At 42.6% G+C, this 16928-nt stretch overlaps 1 protein-coding gene across 1 annotated transcript in view; it reads right to left on the bottom strand.

The window, feature by feature from the left end:
* SLC25A22 (solute carrier family 25 member 22) overlaps nt 1-13920 on the bottom strand; it is a 32209-nt gene extending 18289 nt beyond the window's left edge. Inside the window, 3 exon segments of the mRNA XM_056851586.1 lie at nt 5611-5666; nt 8511-8636; nt 13855-13920. Of these exon segments, the coding sequence (XP_056707564.1) occupies nt 5611-5666; nt 8511-8636; nt 13855-13874 (202 nt within the window). The 5' untranslated portion in view covers nt 13875-13920.
* Nucleotides 13921-16928: the final 3008 nt, after the last annotated feature.

The raw sequence follows: 16928 nt of genomic DNA, 5'->3' as shown, positions 1-16928 counted from the left end.
CCTTGGTTTCCCCCCCTCCTTCATCCAGTCAGAAGAACAGAGACCCACTCAAAAAGAGGACCATACCTCTATTTGCCACCATGTGCAAGTTCATCACAAGACTTTGGGATGGCTCCAGTGGGCATCACCTATTTTTTGCCCCTCTTCTCCCACAAATGGTACCCATCTAGCACCCTAGTTAAACTTTGAAAGCTATGCACTGGAACACATTCTGAAGCACTTCTACTTTTAAACTTTTCAATCTAATCCTATCAGATGATGGACAGGGGGCACCACAGACTTATACTCCACTTGGGGACATGGTGCTGGAAAGCAATTAAGCAGAATCAACCCACTGGGAAACCTGTCCAAAATGGGCACAGCTATGGAGAGGTCCCACAGCCCTGAAGCCACACACGCTTTATAGCTCAATAACATTATTCCAGTAAGTTCAGTAGGGGATGCATAGTTTTAATGTACTACTTGGTTCTACCATACATTATGTAAAACCAAGACATCCCTAATGTTTAACTTCTTTTAACATATTCTTTCTTGCGGCTATAATTTTAAATATGTATAAGCCTGACTTTCTGCCAGTAATTGGGGTATAAGGGGGATAACAAAAACAATAATACATTAAAACAAAAATAATACAAGCATCGGAAAAAACAAAACAAAAAATCAGCAAGTTAGTAAAAAGAAAAATACGAAGAACAACATCCTCCAATCCAAATCCATGTAAGCCCTCCAATCTTATTAAGAGACTCCAAAGCCTTCCTAAAAAGCTCTCTTTTGCAGCCCCTTTTGAAATTCCACTGAAGTAGAAGCTGTTATTTGCTCTTCCAGAAGCCTATTCCACAGAACGAGGGGCAGCTACTGAAAGAAGGGGTGAACAGGCACAGAGCAGAGATGCCAAATAGGCTCATACTAAGAGAAGCAGTCCTGATACAGTGAATATTTCCAATTTCCCAGTTTAAACCCTTTCAGAATCAAACCAGCAAGGCTGATGAATCACACGGCATAGGTAAACTGCAACGTGCCTGACCTCATCACAATGAGAAAGTTTTTGGGTTGATGCTTTTTTTTTTAAAAAAAAGATTCAAATAATCTAGAGACAGGGGAAAGCTATAGGCAACGACAAAAGTCAAGCTGTGTTTTCCCTCCTAAACCTGGTATTTTTAGAAAAGCTGCTCGATACAAAAATACATAATCCTTGTCCTCAGTAACCCACAATGGCTGCAAATCATCGGGAAAAGACCCACAAAAATATATAATCCTTGTCCTCAGTAACCCACAAGGGCTGCCAATCATTTGAAAAAGACCCACAAAAATATATAATCCTTGTCCTCAGTAACCCGCAATGGCTGCCAATCATTTGAAAAAGACCCAGTCTCCCCCTAACTTGCAATACTGGCATAAGGTACCTTGTAGTCTAATGCTAGATGCTGTCTAATTTACTAGCATTGAAATGTAGAAGTGTTTTGTGGAATATAAATAACAGTTGTACAAGCTTCAAATGCCAACAAAGGACAAGGAGGCAGAACAAATAGCATCCATAAAACTAGGATTTTACAAGGTTTAACTGAAGGCCCCATAAACCATTATGAGTTTGGCTCCTACGAAGACTAACTACTTGGTCGATTTGTTGCTCTATTAAATTATTTTAATAATGGTCCTTCCCATTTAACAAAGTTACTGGAGCTTCTCACTCAAGTCTATTTTATTATAAACTCTGGCCTTCCACCCACCTACATGCCATTTTATTTAATGTTATAACTGATACTGGATAAACGTTGGGGAAAATTCTACCAGTCATCAAAATACTACCTGCACAAGCCAAGCAGTGAAAGTACCTTATGCTGCCTGGGTCAGAATGTTAAACAGGACAAAATAGTGGCTTCTATCACTAGAAAAAAGAGCCCTGTGGCGCAGAGTGGTAAGCTGCAGTACTGCAGTCCAAGCTCTGCTCAGGACATGAGTTCGATCCCGACGGAAATTGGTTTCAGGTAGCCAGCTCAAGGTTGACTCAGCCTTCCATCCTTCCGAGGTCGGTTAAATGAGTACCCAGCTTGCTGGGGGTAAAGGGAAGATGACTGGGGAAGGCACTGGCAAACCACCCCATAAACAAAGTCTGCCTCGTAAACGTCGGGATGTGACATCACCCCATGGGTCAGGAATGACCCGGTGCTTGCACAGGGGACCTTTACCTTTTTATCACTAGAAAAGGCAAACATTACCACTGGAAAATTAAAGGGGGCAAACAAATAAATCACATCACTTACTGATGAGTTCATGCCTCTCAATAACCATGAAAGTGAAAAGTATAAAACAAGAGAACGTGACTTTTTTGTATTACCAATTTCTTCTGGAGCATCTTTACTCAGGTCTGTATGCTTTTTGAGTTATGAAATAACACTAACAGGGCCATCCTAAACTGAACTACACCCATCTAAGCACAATGAAATTAATGGGGTTAGAGGTGTATTACTCTATTTAGGATTGCACTGTAAAAAAGCTAGACTAGGGAGAAAAATTATGGTACAGACCATTGTTAGTGAAGGTTTTTGCTATTAAATTATACTTCATACAACTGAGGCACATTGATTCTTGCTATAGGAGCATAATATTTTGGAGACACCTTTGTATAGAGAATTCTTCAAAGGCAGCGGCAGGCACTGCATTATGAAGAGCTCCAACCTAAAAACTTGCATGCTTCTACATTTACAGACATTGGTCCAGAAAGCCTCTTGCCTAAGAAGGTACCATGACTAAGTGATACAAATAAAAGGTCTGCAAAGGTCTCACATTCAGAAGGTTCCAGATTCATTCCCTGGCTCTCCAGTTATGTGAAAGACCCTGAGACTCTGGAGAGCTTCTGCCAATCAGAGGAGATTTTGAAAGACCAACGGTTACATGCACGTATTTTGGGTTTCTTATTTTCTGGGACCAACCTGGAAAAAACAGTTTATAACAAGGCACTGCCTAAACATTAACAAAATGTCCTAAGCTCTCATCTCTCTTCGAGTGAACAGAGTCCTTTCAAGGAGAGGAGCACAGATTGCTTGGGGTTTAATTACATGCTTTGGGCCTCTGGTTGGTGGCAAGTCGCTTCCCAATGCAATGCCCTGGCTGCCAGCTCTCTTTCCTTTGTCCTAATAGGCAGCTAATATGAACACTGTATTGGAAAGCTGAGATTGCCAAAGCATTTAGATCCACAATGATCAGCCTGGAAAGAAAAGGAACTTGTCAAGAAGGGAGGCTGCTGGCCCAGATCAGGCACAGCACCAACCCAAATGCTTTCTGACAAGGAGGGAATCTTGGTAATTAAATTTCCTTACTTATGGAGATAGGCAATATTTCGGAAACCCAAGGTAAGAGTTACAGCTTATGTGGCCATGCTTGCTATCTCAACCATTTAGTTGCTATAACACATTTGCAGACCTTTTACCTGTATTAAATTGGACCTGCTGCAAAATATATAGCTTGGAGTGGAGGGGAAGATGGATAAAAAAACATAGAGAAAAGAGGAAGCTACGTTTCTAGGTCCCACTGAGACAATTTCAGCGAAAAGCTCAAAAATATAGCTGTGGCAAAGAGGATCAGCATCAAAGTACACCAACGTGCTGCTGGAGGACACAATCAGAGAGGTTATAAACCAGCCACAAAACTGTATAAATAAACTCGCATTGAAGCTAAATAAAGCCTCATTATGTTCCCAGAAGCCAGGAATAGTTTGTCTGTTACAGTGCACGTACAGGGATGATATTGAGGGTATTTTTAGTAAAACGTCTGCCTGTGATCTACACCGCTGTTATTCTGTGCTGGGGGACAGTTTGGCAAAGGTTTGGCAGTGGTGCATTGACATCACAAAGTGGGGCAGAAACAAGGCAGGCTAGGAGGGAAGTTCCACGCCATCAGTATTCAAGGGCTAATGTGAACACAGTCCGTGTATCTGGCATCCAGGAATTGCACAGGGATCCATACAAAGCCTGCAAAGGAATCCAGCTTTTCCAGAGTGAAATAAATCTAAGCTTTCAGATTTCTTCCTGTATATTCTCCTGTGGGTACACAGCCAACGAGTCTGGCATCCAATTAAATCTGAATTCATCACTTATATTACAGTGGATTTGCAAAGACCGAGAAGACAACAAAACCAGAGGGCTTTATTTGCACAGGCTGTTTTTGGTCATTTGCTTTACTATCTGGGGACTGCTCTCTGCTCAACTGCTGAGCCAGCTACTCCTAATGCAGTATCTGCTCAGGGTGCCTATCCTCCCCAGAAGCTTGCCCCTAACAGCCAACCAGCTATTCCCATGGCCACAAACCATCACAGTTTCCAGGGCAACTTAACCTGTGGTGGTAGGAAACTGTTTACCTGGGAGCAGCAAGCGTCAAAGATCACTGAGCTAGAACTTGGATTTATAATAAAGTAAAACTGGTGTCAACTATCAGCAGTAAATTTTATCTGTGCTGACAAAAGATATGAACACACACGCTTCTAAGAAACTGGTAAATGTTTGCACAGTTTTCTATTACTATAAATGAAAGAGACTCCAATTGCCAACTACTCCCTTTAATCATGTGAATATTTTCGTTTGAAAACGAAACGTGCCTTTGGTCTTGGATAACGCACAGTAAAACTCAAGTCTGATAAGACAGATGAACCAAAGGTAAGTCAGCTAATTTCAAACATGCTTCCTCCAGCCTACTGGGTTGCTGACTTTATTCCAGGCAGGACTCTTGTGCCTTTAACAGCTGTGTGACAAGCACAAACGTGGCAAATGAAAAGCTTTGTCTAACATGCCGATATAATGATCACAAATGCTTCATACACTGGATTTCCACTTCTTGGGCAGCTGTTTAAAGACACAGGAGCCCTGCAAAGAAAAAAAGCAACAATCCTAGCACCAAGAGTTAACCAGGGATCACATTGCCACCATGAAATAACAGATGACTTTTGTGAGACTTAAGGAAATTTGGGCATATAAAAAACTGCGAAGTGTTACAAATATAGCCGCTAAACAGAAAATTCCCATCCTGAATTTTAAAAATCTGGGGTTTTTCTCCCTTCTCCCTCTACTCAGAAATGGTACAAAGAGTCAACGTAGTAAATAGTTCTAAGCGCTACAGTAAAATCCATATCCCAGTTATCTTCTTGTCAAAGGTCAGCAACAGTCTTCTCCACACAACCCACCATCTCCATGTCACCACAACACTCCATCTTAAAACCCACTCCTATTCCTCCAGGCCGTTAATTACCATAGCGCTTTAGGTATCTCATGGCCATTTGGAAAAACATGTATTGAACTTTGTGAAGAATAATGAGCATATTGATCTTTAGCTCACAGCTGCAGAGCCAAGATAGGTTCCCAACCTTTTTTTCAGGTAGGGTACCTGAATTTTTTTAACAGCTCTCAACAAGTAGAAATTCAACAGATAAAGCTCTCTCCGTCCCTACATGCTGAGAAAAGTTCCCCCTGCAGAATCTGGGTGTCCTGCTGCTGCTAAAGGCACAAGAGCTTCTATACCAGAACATTTAGCATCCTTGATCAAAATGTAACAACCTTTCTTCGTCCAATAGGACTGTCAACTACGACTGACACATTCACAGGAACACAGCCCAACACTTACCCCTGTACATGCCAAAATAACCTTCGGATCGGATTGTCTTAATGAGGCAGTCGGACCTACAAGCAAGAGACAGATATAAGAATTGAAAAGATGGATGGAGTGGGAGGGAAGAGAGCAGAGCAGTAGTGACAACCGAAATGCCATCCCTTGGGGATTCGGTAACACTTCCGTCTCGGATACAAGGACCACTCTTCGGGTTGAATACGGGAGAGTAAGGAATGCTGCAGCGAAGGCAACACAGGGGTTGTCTGACAGGAAACAACCACAGGACGTTTCAAGGAGTGCTTTGGCTTGGCCACACTGCTCAGCCAACTCACTTCTTCCTTCCTTAGTCACCTTGATGCAAGAAGACTGCCAGTCTTCATAAGGAGGGCAGTCACGAGAAAAGACACCTTCCAGATTTATGCTAGTGGGGAAAAAGTCCCTTCTCTCTCTCTCTCTTTTTTAAAAAAGGCTTTCACGCCCTCTGAAAACAGTTCCCTCAGGAAAAGTTTTATATAAGCAATTTTAAAAAAATGAGGAATGAAGTTCAGGTGCATCACAAAATAGTAGTACAGCCCACTGAAGAATATATATTGGTGCCCTGTTATATACCTGAATACCCTTGGGTGACATCCACGGCTGCCTAAGAACAAAACAAACCCAGAAGCATAATCGGTGGCAATGTTCACCCTGGTCCCTAACGTTTTTGGCTTATGCCAACTGGAAAAAATATAACCAAGACAAGCCCAGTAATTACATTTTCTTTCAAGAAGTTGACTTAATCCTAAAACAACAGGTCCCATGACTGGAAGCCACAAATCCAACTTCTTCTCCCTAATCTTAGAAGTGTAAGAGTGTATTGGGGTTCATCAGTGGCAAGGGAAGGCCACCTGCACAAATTGAAACGAATTCTCCTCTTAAGGACTATATAATATGCTCAAGGCTGATCCCGGAACTGAAAGCAGCCCCCAGGAAAGACCACATGAGGTTTTGCCCAAGTGGGAGAAAGTCAAAACTATATGGGCAAGACACCCAAAGCATGGAGGTACAAAAGAAAGACCAAACAGAAGAACTGGAATACAGAGGATGAAGGGGCCTCTTTCAAGTTCTTGGATGGGTTCACATATTTAAGGGATTGGAAAACAGTAGTTGAGCTATGAGGCAGTGTCCCTCTCACTAGTGCAATATCCACTAATCGATATTATTATTACTTTTTATCCCGCCTTTCATGGTTTCCCATCCCACCTCCTTTTACCTCTACAGCCACAGGTAGGTTAGGGAGAGATAATGACTAACCCAAGGTCACATAATAATTGTCATACTTCAGTGGATACGAACCAAAGTCACCCGAGTCCAAGTCGGTATCAAATTAGGGCCAAACCAGACGTGATGGCGTCCTTGCAGCCGCCATTTTACAGTGATTTAAAAAATCAGGGCCCAATCCTGATCGTGCTCCCAGCACAGTGGCTAAAGCACTCTTGTCCTCCCCCAGCACCTTTTCAAGTCCCAAAATGGCCGCCGCCGCCCCTCCACCCCCATGGCTGTTTTAGCACATGAAAAGGTGCTGGGGGAGAGAGAGAGAATAAGAACACCTCAGCCCACAATACATCGGGCCACTGCAGCATTTTAAAATCACTTTAAAATGGCAACAGACAAAAGGACCTTGTCATGTCTAGATTGGCCCTTAGACATGAGGCAGGAGACCCAAGATTAGGATCCCTCTGGGTTTCCACCCCAAATAAACTAATGAGCAGCCTAAAGCACTAACTCTGGAGATAAGAGACGGTCCAGAGGGACTAAGGCTTTCTTCCATGCCTGTTCCACAATTCAGAAGAAGAGTTGGTTTTTATATGCTGACTTTCTCTACCACTTAAGGGAGACTTAAACCGGCTTCCAATCACCTTCCCTTCCCCTCCCCACAACAGACACCCTGTGAGGTAGGCAGGGCTGAGAGAGTGTGACTGGCCCAAGGTCTCCCAGCTGGCTTCATGTGTAGGAGCGGGGAATCAAACCCAGTTCTCCAGATCAGAATCCACCACTCCAAGCCACCGCTCTTAACCACTACACCACGCTGGCTGCTGTATTTAGCTCTGCGGGGAGAAAAAGACAAGAACCAGGGAGGAAAGCATCTTCAGTTCTTTCCTCACAAACTCCAATCTTCAAAGTGCAGGGCTGAAAAATTAGCGTTGCCTAGTTTGGCCCTCAGATGCTCTAACACCTCCCCAGCTCTTCAGATTACAAGGTGCATCACATCGAAGGCACCACATTTAGCCGTACAGAATGGAAATCCATCAACCTCGGAAAGAAACTTGCACAGGTACAGACAGAATTCGCTCGTCTCTACTTAAGGATGGATGGAATCACATTCTAGCTGTATCTGAAGAAGTGAGCTGTGGCTCACGAAAGCTCACACCCTGCCAGAAATTTTGTTAGTCTTTAAGGTGCTACTGGACTCTTGCCCTTTTTCTACTACTGCAGACAAACTAACACGGCTACCCATCGTGATCTATAGGCTAAGGGATAACTGCAGTAACCACATAAGAAACAAACATCTTTAAACACATCCTACAGTACAAATCAGTCCTCAAGACTGCTTTTTCTGAGGACTGGTGCATCAAAGGTATCTTTCGTCAGAATTACAAGAGCCGTTGTGAGCCAGTACTGAGCTCAGGCATCTCAGGTACAAATCTTTACTCCCATTATAGATATACCGATTGGCCTTGAGTAAATCACTAAGACATGGCTATTGCAGACAAGGCGCTAAGGCAAGGCCCGCTTCACATGGCTGTTGCAAGGACCATCAAGATAAAGCTGCAAAGCAGTTCACTCAAACTTGATATGAAAAAGGATAACCAATAATTAATCAGTCACTTTAGTGGAGTTTTTTCTTCTTTTTTTAATAACAGGAGAGAACTTACATGCTGGTGTACATCCTCTGGCCATTCTGCTGGTTCTGTAGGCGAGTTTTTGCCAGGTCAATAGGAAACACGCAGGTTACCCCAATGAGCCCAGCTATCCCTCCATTGATCAGCTTGGAAGGTAAACTGTGAGGAAAAGAAAACACAGAAGGAGAGTGTCAGCAGGATATCAAAGGGGAAAGACAACTCACAGCTAGACCACAGAACAGCGGGCATGGGAAACCTGAAAGAGCCCTGTGGCACCTTAAAGACAAACAGATTTATTACAGCATAAACGTCCATCGATTAGAGCCTGTTCCAACAGATGCATGAAGTGACAGAGAGGGCTCTAGTCTGCAAATGCTTCAGCCACAATAAACCCAGGAGACTTCAACGTCCTACAAGATGCTTTGATGTTGCTGCTGCACCTAGATGTAGATGACTTTTATGTGATGCTGGTGAGGCAAAATTCCTTGTGCTACAATCTGTGCAAAGCAGCTACGTGTGTTTCAGTTACACACCAGCGATCCAGAGCCCTCACAGATATTGTGCTAGCATGCTAACTAAGTGCACATAGGTCATTTAAGCATGGTCGCTGTAACCTCCTTTATTCCCTGTTTCAGCCAGGATCTAACTTTTCAGTATGCACGATATTCCTTTCCTTGGTAGCTCGACGCTGTTTTGAGGCAAAACCAACCCGGGTCTTCCCGTTCCTCTGTTAATCCGACTTTTCCCTCTCCCCTGAGCTCAACCCGGCTCAAAGCAGCGTGCAGACGACTAAACAGGGGGAAACACAGAAGACTGGCTTCTCTCACAGCCAATCACGAAGCAGTGTGTAAAGAGGTGGGGATTCAAGTGCTTCCTGCTTCCTCAGAGCTTTCTGAGCAAAGGAAAGGCCTTTTAAGAACAAGGCTTGGATTCCCCCCCCCCCCTTCTTTCAGATTGCTCTTTTTTTGTTGTTGTTCTTCAAATGCTTTTTTATGCGGCAGTTGGGTTCGGGGGGAAGGAAATCTTCTCTCACGGTGAGCACTGCGAAGTAAGCCAATTACAGAGCAGCATTTAAAGGGGTGGGACTTGATCTGAGCTTGGGAGACTGCTTTTCTGTGTTCATGGCTCGATTAGCACACAGTTTCGTCCCTGATCATTCAAGCCAACCCATACAGTTTCCCCCAAATTGGGTTTCATTAATGTGCAATGAACCCAGGTCCAGCCAGGGAGATCCAACCCATGCATAAAAGGCCACAGATACTTTGTAGGGATTGCAGAACCGATTAAACAGATCTGTTCAACATCACACAGGGGAAATTCTGTGCCTCACATTTAACTTGGCCTAACACAGGTAGCCTACTGGGATTTGACAGCCAAAACAAGAGACCCTGGCTAAATCAAGAACTTCTGTTATTCTCCTTATGCCAGGCCATTTCTCTTAACAGTACTTTTCAGACATTTGCAAGGGTAATCCTTCCAAGTCTCTCCTCCTGCAAATGAAAACCGAGGCCCAGCTCTCAGATTCATTTTCATAAAACTGAACAGTGGTCCACTGTCAAGGTTGTATAAACCTCGCAGCCCAATCCTTACATGAGTCTATTTAACATTCAGTCCAGCAGAGTTCAAGTAAGCATACGGAGGATTGGAGTGTCAAAATACTAGAGAATCCCCTGGTTACAAGCACTCAGAAAAATCATTCATGAAAAATCACATTTACAGAATACTAAGGTGGTTTTGCATGGTTATTAGCAACACACACACACACACACACACACACACACACACACATATATATATATATATACACACACACACACACACACACACACACACACACACACCGTCATTCTGGAAGTGACTGCGAAGCCGGCACATACCTGCTTCGCATTACTAAAGAGTCCATTTAACGCGACCTTTGGTATTTGCCGCAAAGAATCCCCCTCAAGGAACAATGCAAAACAACAGAGGTGTGTTAGCTATGCATATGCTAATGGCTATGAAAACAGGAACAAAGGAGAAGGTGAGTGGGGGGAGTGGAACTCCTTTTGCATCGGGACCGTGAAAAGGCATTTTTAAGGCGCATTTTAAAAAAGAGCTTTGAGCAAGCATCAAAATTGACCATGCAAAAATGGCCTAAGAAAACCCTCACATTGTACATAAACAGTCTAGTGGGATGTGGCATAAAACAATGTAATCTAATAGCATGAGAGATCTAATAAACAATATAACAGGACTAGGATTACAAAAATTAGAAAAGTGCAAAAACGTATCAGGCATTCTGTGTCAAGCAATGAAGAAAAAGGGACTACAAAAAAGGAAAATAATGCTGAAAGAGCATGATAGTACAACAAATTGATACTATATATAGCGTACACTGTGGAATAGACCGCAGTCCTGCTCTGTGTGTTTTATAAAAAAATGCCCTGCCAAACATCTAGCTGCTCACTCCGGTCAACCTCAGATGCCCTGCTTCAGTTGCCCCGGCCATCCGAGGCTAGATGGCTGGTGACCAGAGAAAGGGCTTTCTAGGCTGTGGCACCAAACTTTGCAAATCCCTCCCTGGAGAGATTCATCTGTCTTCTATCAGTGCCTTCAGCTAGTGTCTTCAGGTAAAGACTTTTTTGTGTCTTCAGGTAAAGACTTTTTCGTCTGGCATACCCCCAAAATAATGGTTCTTGGCCCTCCCTTCTAGCGTTGTTTGCTTATGTGTTATTAATTTAATTTTAGATTTTTAGGTATTTATATGTTTTTCATTGAATGTTATACTTGGCTGTATTTTAATTGTTCGAATTTTTCTGTTCACTACCTTGTGGGCACTGATTGGGTGGAAAGGAGGCATAAAAATGTTTTAAATAAAAATAAATAAATATATCAGCCTTTGGCCACCATGGAAATCCGGTGGATTAGGACCACATTGGATTTCAGCTCATAATGGAAATCTCATTCTGCTGCTCAAATTACACAAAGTTGGACACAGAATCATTACTGAAAATAATGCCATAATTGCGAGTATGTGTGTGCTGCTTACTATTATCAGCTGAGTCCAGCCACTTAGCTATTCAAAATACAAATCTGGACACTTGCCTACATACAAAATGAAAGCAAAAAATTTCAAACATCTCCGCAGTTTTTCTTAATAGCTGGAGCCTTTCGATGTGACAATGACTATGGAAAGTCCCTTGTGAGGAAGGAGATAGCATGGCTTTGGACTTAAGAAGAAGACGAAGAAGAGTTGGTTTTTATATGCCGACTTTTTCTACCACTTAAGGGAGACTCAAACCGGCTTACAATCACCTTCCCTTCCCCTCCCCACAACAGACACCCTGTGAGGTAGGTGAGGCTGAGAGAATATGACTTGCCCAAGGTCACCCAGCTGGCTTTTAATTTTAAAGTGTTTAAAGTGTGTAGGATTGGGAAAACAAATCCAGTTCACCAGATTAACCTCCGCCCGCTCATGTGGAGGAGTGAGGAATCAAACCTGGTTCTCCAGATCAGACTCCACCGCTCCAAACCACTGCTCTTAACCACTACACCACGCTGGCTTCAGAAGACCCAAAGAATCAAAAGGCCATTTATCAAAGGACAACAGCAAGCAGAAACCTGCTTTCAATCTTAGAAGCTATTAATTTAGATTATACTTTTTGGGGTGTCTCGTTGTATACCTACAAATGGTTCACAGGGAGCCACCAGTAAAGCCAAAGAATCAAAGCCACGCACGGACAACTCACCAAAGCATGACATACCACTGCTACAATGTGCTGTGCGTGAAGTAGAACGCTCAAGTACACTTAGTGGATTCCATTCCAAAGTCTTTGTGATGAGATCAACATTATATTTAGCAAGCCAACACAGTTCACTTCCAAACTCAGACTCTAATCTAGAGAACCGGGTTTCCCGCTCCTCCACATAAGCGGTGGACTCTAATCTGGTGAACCAGGTTGGTTTCCCCACTCCTCCACATGAAGCCTGCTGGGTGATCTTGGGCTAGTCACAGTTCTCTCAGAACTCTCTCAGCCCCACCTCCCTCACAAGGTGCCTGTTGTTGTTGGGAGGGGGGTAGGGAAGGCGATTGTAAACCACTGTGAAACTCCTTATGGTAGAGAAAAGCAGGGTATAAAAAACACCTCTTCCTCTTTCCTTCTTCTAACATCTCAAAGTCTATTGCTTATTCCGTCAACTGTACATTCACTGGATGCTAGCTAAGGGCCAAACTGCATGCAACATGGGGGATTTGGGATTTGATCTCCCAGTGTGTAATTTATTGTGATTTTAATTTTAAAGTGTTTCAAGTATTTTAAGAATTTAAAGTCACTTCTGTTGTACATTTTAATAATCTATAATGTTAAAATTATTTTATCCTGTGCACGTTGTGCTCAAGACCTTTGGTCAGATGAGCCTGAACTGAAAGGAAAGGAAAAACAGTAGTCAATGGGGGAAGGGGTGTGTGATACTAAACGAGGCTAGAGAACTGGGGAAGGAGAGGTTAGATGCTTCTCCGGTGCTGTTACCTAATCCTCATGGCAAAAAATCTTAGATGAGAAATTGTCATTGTTGGGCATCTCGCTGGATATGTTACTAGACCTTGGGAAAACTGAAGCTTTCACCAAAATTAAAAAGCGCATTAAAGAGCTTGATTATAACAGCACTACTTTTCGTGCTCGCCACGTTTGTTCATCCCAGTTCTTTGGAATACCACCACCACGTGGTTTGCCTGCTTATACTTATTATTTGACAACTCCTCGTCTTTCTAGAGCCTTCTGTTTAGCTAGACTGAATGCTAACCCCTCTATGGTTATGCAGGGCAGGATTTTGAATATACCATACACAGACAGGACCTGTCCTTGCTCTTCTGGCTCTATTGATTCATTAGCTCATGCCCTCTTGGAATGCAGCTTTTACGAGGAACTTCGATCACATTGAATCTTTCCCCTTTTAACATATAAATTTAATGCCTCTGTGTCTGACATAATGCCTTTTTTACTAAGTGATAGGGATCCCAAGGCTACATTGTCAGTGGCAAGATTTGTTTCAGTCCTTGTATCCCTCAAACATTAGATATATGCTGCTCAAGTTCAATGGATCAAGGAGCTTCTAAGGGATAAAGGAAAGGAAAGGTGCTGTTACCTGAATAAAAAATGGCCTTTTTAAGCTGATGTAAGCTCTGGTAAAAAACATGTGGCAAGTTTTGACAAGAGGTATGGCTGTCACCAGAAGTTGTGAGCCAGAATGCAACATCATTTGAAAACCAAGGGACAAGAGGGAAGAAAGGAATGGAAGGGTCTTCGAGAAAGGATGGTGCAGGGAAGAACATGATGAATTAAGAAAAGAAACAAGAACTGGAAGCAACAGTTGAGAGTGAATGAAGAACAGTTTTTACCTGATCTGTTTATCAGCCATTTAATTCCGATTTGAGCTTGTGCAAACTAGATTTGTTCGTCCCAAAATCTTTCAAATGTTTACCTTTCCAAACAACTTGGTTCCTGGGAGGAGATATAACAGAAACAACAGCAAACTGTTATTCGCAATAATTGCTACAAGCATTTCGTACAATTAAAAGAACGCTGCATCCTGTATCATGCTCCAAGGAATCCTGCGAAGAAGACCACTAGAGAATCGCCATTTTGCAGATGGAGGAGTCAAAGCTGAAATTTATTGACTTGCCCAAGGATACCCAAAATTGAGAAAAGGAAAACCTCCCTTCAGTAGCCAGCAGGGTATAATGATTAGTGTCAGACTAGGACCTGGGAGACCCAGGTTCAAATCTCCACTCTGCCATGGAAGCTTGCTGGGTGACCTTGGGTCACTCACACTGTCTCATGTCCCCATGGGTGGGGGGGGGAAGCAGGGTATAAATATCCAAAATACATTTAAAACGTGCCAAATGCAATTAAATATCTTTGGAGAAAATACTTTGGAATTTCCTGCGTTGTGCATGGGGTTGGACTAGATGACCCTGGGGGTCCCTTCCGACACTATGATTCTAAAAGTAATAAATGATACCTTCTGATTTCCCCGGCCTGGTGGAACAGTCTCCCAAGTAACATCAGGGCCCTGCGGGATCTGAAGGAGTTCAGCAGGGCCTGTAAAACAGAACTGTTCCGCCAGGCCTACATCTGAGGACAGCCATAAGTCCCTCTTCACTTTCATCTTCCTGCTGGCCTCCCCATCTCCCCCCCCCCCAACTAGATTGGGGGCCCACTGTTTACCAGGCCTGTTTAGTGTTTAGTGGCAGCAAGTAAAGGGATTGCCATCTTTTTTACTGTTAATATAATGAAATACGATTTTATAGTTATGTTTTAACATGTTTAATTTGTTTTACTATGTTTTAATCAATGTTTTATCACGTTGTTACCCGCTCTGAGCCCGGCTTGCCGGGAATGAGGGCGAAGAAAGAAAGAAAGAAAGAAAGAAAGAAAGAAAGAAAGAAAGAAAGAAAGAAAGAAAGAAAGAAAGAAAGAAAGAAAGAAAGAAAGAAAGAAAGAAAGAAAGAAAGAAAGAAAGAAAGAAAAGAAAGAAAAGAAAGAAAAGAAAGAAAGGAAAGAAAGGAAAGAAAGGAAAGAAAGGAAAGAAAGGAAAGAAGAAAGAAAGAAAGAAAGAAAGAAAGAAAGAAAGAAAGAAAGGAAGGAAGGAAGGAAGGAAGGAAGGAAGGAAGGAAGGAAGGAAGGAAGGAAGGAAGAAAGAAAGAAAGAAAGAAAGAAAGAAAGAAAGAAAGAAAGAAAGAAAGAAAGAAAGAAAGAAAGAAAGAAAGAAAGAAAGAAAGACCTTTCCCTAAATATCAGTTACTGCAATGTGGGGCTGGCTGTGCATATTCTCAATAATGAGGGAAAGGTATTCTTGCACAGGCTCACTCTACTAAGGTTGGACAGATTTTTTAAACTACGCCCTGCTGTCTTCTCTTGTCCCCTTCTCTGAATTGCTCTTGTGCATGCATGTGAGAGGCGCTGTCCATTCACAAGGAAGACCTTGAAGAGGCTGCGTTCTCGAATGTTGAACATTTGTCATAAACTGGGCATGCCAGCTTACTGAACTCATCTCAGTAACTGGATGATATCACCATGCTACCATCTGCGCCACCATTGTTTAAACACTGCACACATATGACAAATCACTTTCTTGTTACATTAGCCGCAAAGGAGCTCTTTCCATTTGTGCTGGGCCCTGAATCCCATGGAAACAACTTATCCAGATATAGAAGTGACAAAACCACCCTTCATCCAGAGTGGAAGTGAATCACATTAACTTTTAATTTTTAAGAGGAAAAAAATATCGTTCCAATTCTGCCACTCACTGCAGCAAGCTAACAAGCTGAAAGGCTGTGAAATCACACCTGCCTGCCTGCCCACATTGCATTGAGGCGTTTGCCAAGTGCAACAAGCAGCCACGCGCAGGCACAAAGAGGGCAAAAATACCAAGCAGTTTAAAGGAGAAGCAGCATTTTGTGAAGAATAGCTTCATGAACAGCACACAGAAAGAAAAGGAAAAAGGCAAGGAGAAAAAAAAGGACATAATATCTTGCAGGGTGGCACTTGTTCCATTGAACCAAACAACCGTATTAAAAGGTAAAGGTGCAAGCACCGGGCCATTCCTGACCCATGGGGTGACGTCACATCCCGACATTTACTAGGCAGACTTTGTTTGCGGGGTGGTTTGCCAGTGCCTTCCCCAGTCATATTCCCTTTACCCCCCGCAAGCTGGGTCCTCATTTTACCGATCTCGGAAGGATGGAAGGCTGAGTCAACCTTGAGCCGGCTACCTGAAACCGACTTCCGTCGGGATCGAACTCAGGTCGTGAGCGGAGCTTGGACTGCAGTACTGCAGCTTATCACTCTACGCCACATTACACAACAACCATATTACACCATCCTATTACAGAAAAAAATGTATTACAAAATCAATCAATGGGGGGGAAAAATAAAAGAACCATTTACTAGTACAACTTTGTCAGGCTGCATGTCAATTTTCTGGAGGAAAACCATCTCAGCTGTCATTTAGAAAAAAAACAGCAAGTTTAAAGATCTATTGGATGAGAAGATACTGAAACCTCAGGAGCCAAAAGCACATTCTTTTTTGTGCTTAGTTCTCAAAACACAACCCCGTGAGTCATGGCAATCTTGTTCCCATTTTATAGAAAAAAGTATAGCAAATAAGAGGGAGAAATTTTCCTCATGGATCTGGAACAAAGCTGGGGCTCCGACACAAATCGCCATCAATTGGTGACAATTATTCCTTTTTTATTGCTGTAGATCACTGGTTCCCAACCAGGGGTCCGTGGACCCCCAGGGGTCCGCGAGAACTAAATTAAGGTCCGCGAAACAAAGTTATAAACCCATAATAAATTAATATTTTCAATTAAAAGTTCTCTATTATAAAAATATATATTCAAATATTATTCTAAGTTTAATGTTTAACTAACAGTTGTGATTAAAGTTTATTTTCAAATTCTCGGAATTT

This window comes from Euleptes europaea, chromosome 6 (assembly GCF_029931775.1).
Source record: "Euleptes europaea isolate rEulEur1 chromosome 6, rEulEur1.hap1, whole genome shotgun sequence".
Lineage (NCBI taxonomy): Eukaryota > Metazoa > Chordata > Lepidosauria > Squamata > Sphaerodactylidae > Euleptes > Euleptes europaea.
This window is presented reverse-complemented; position numbering and strand designations above follow the sequence as displayed.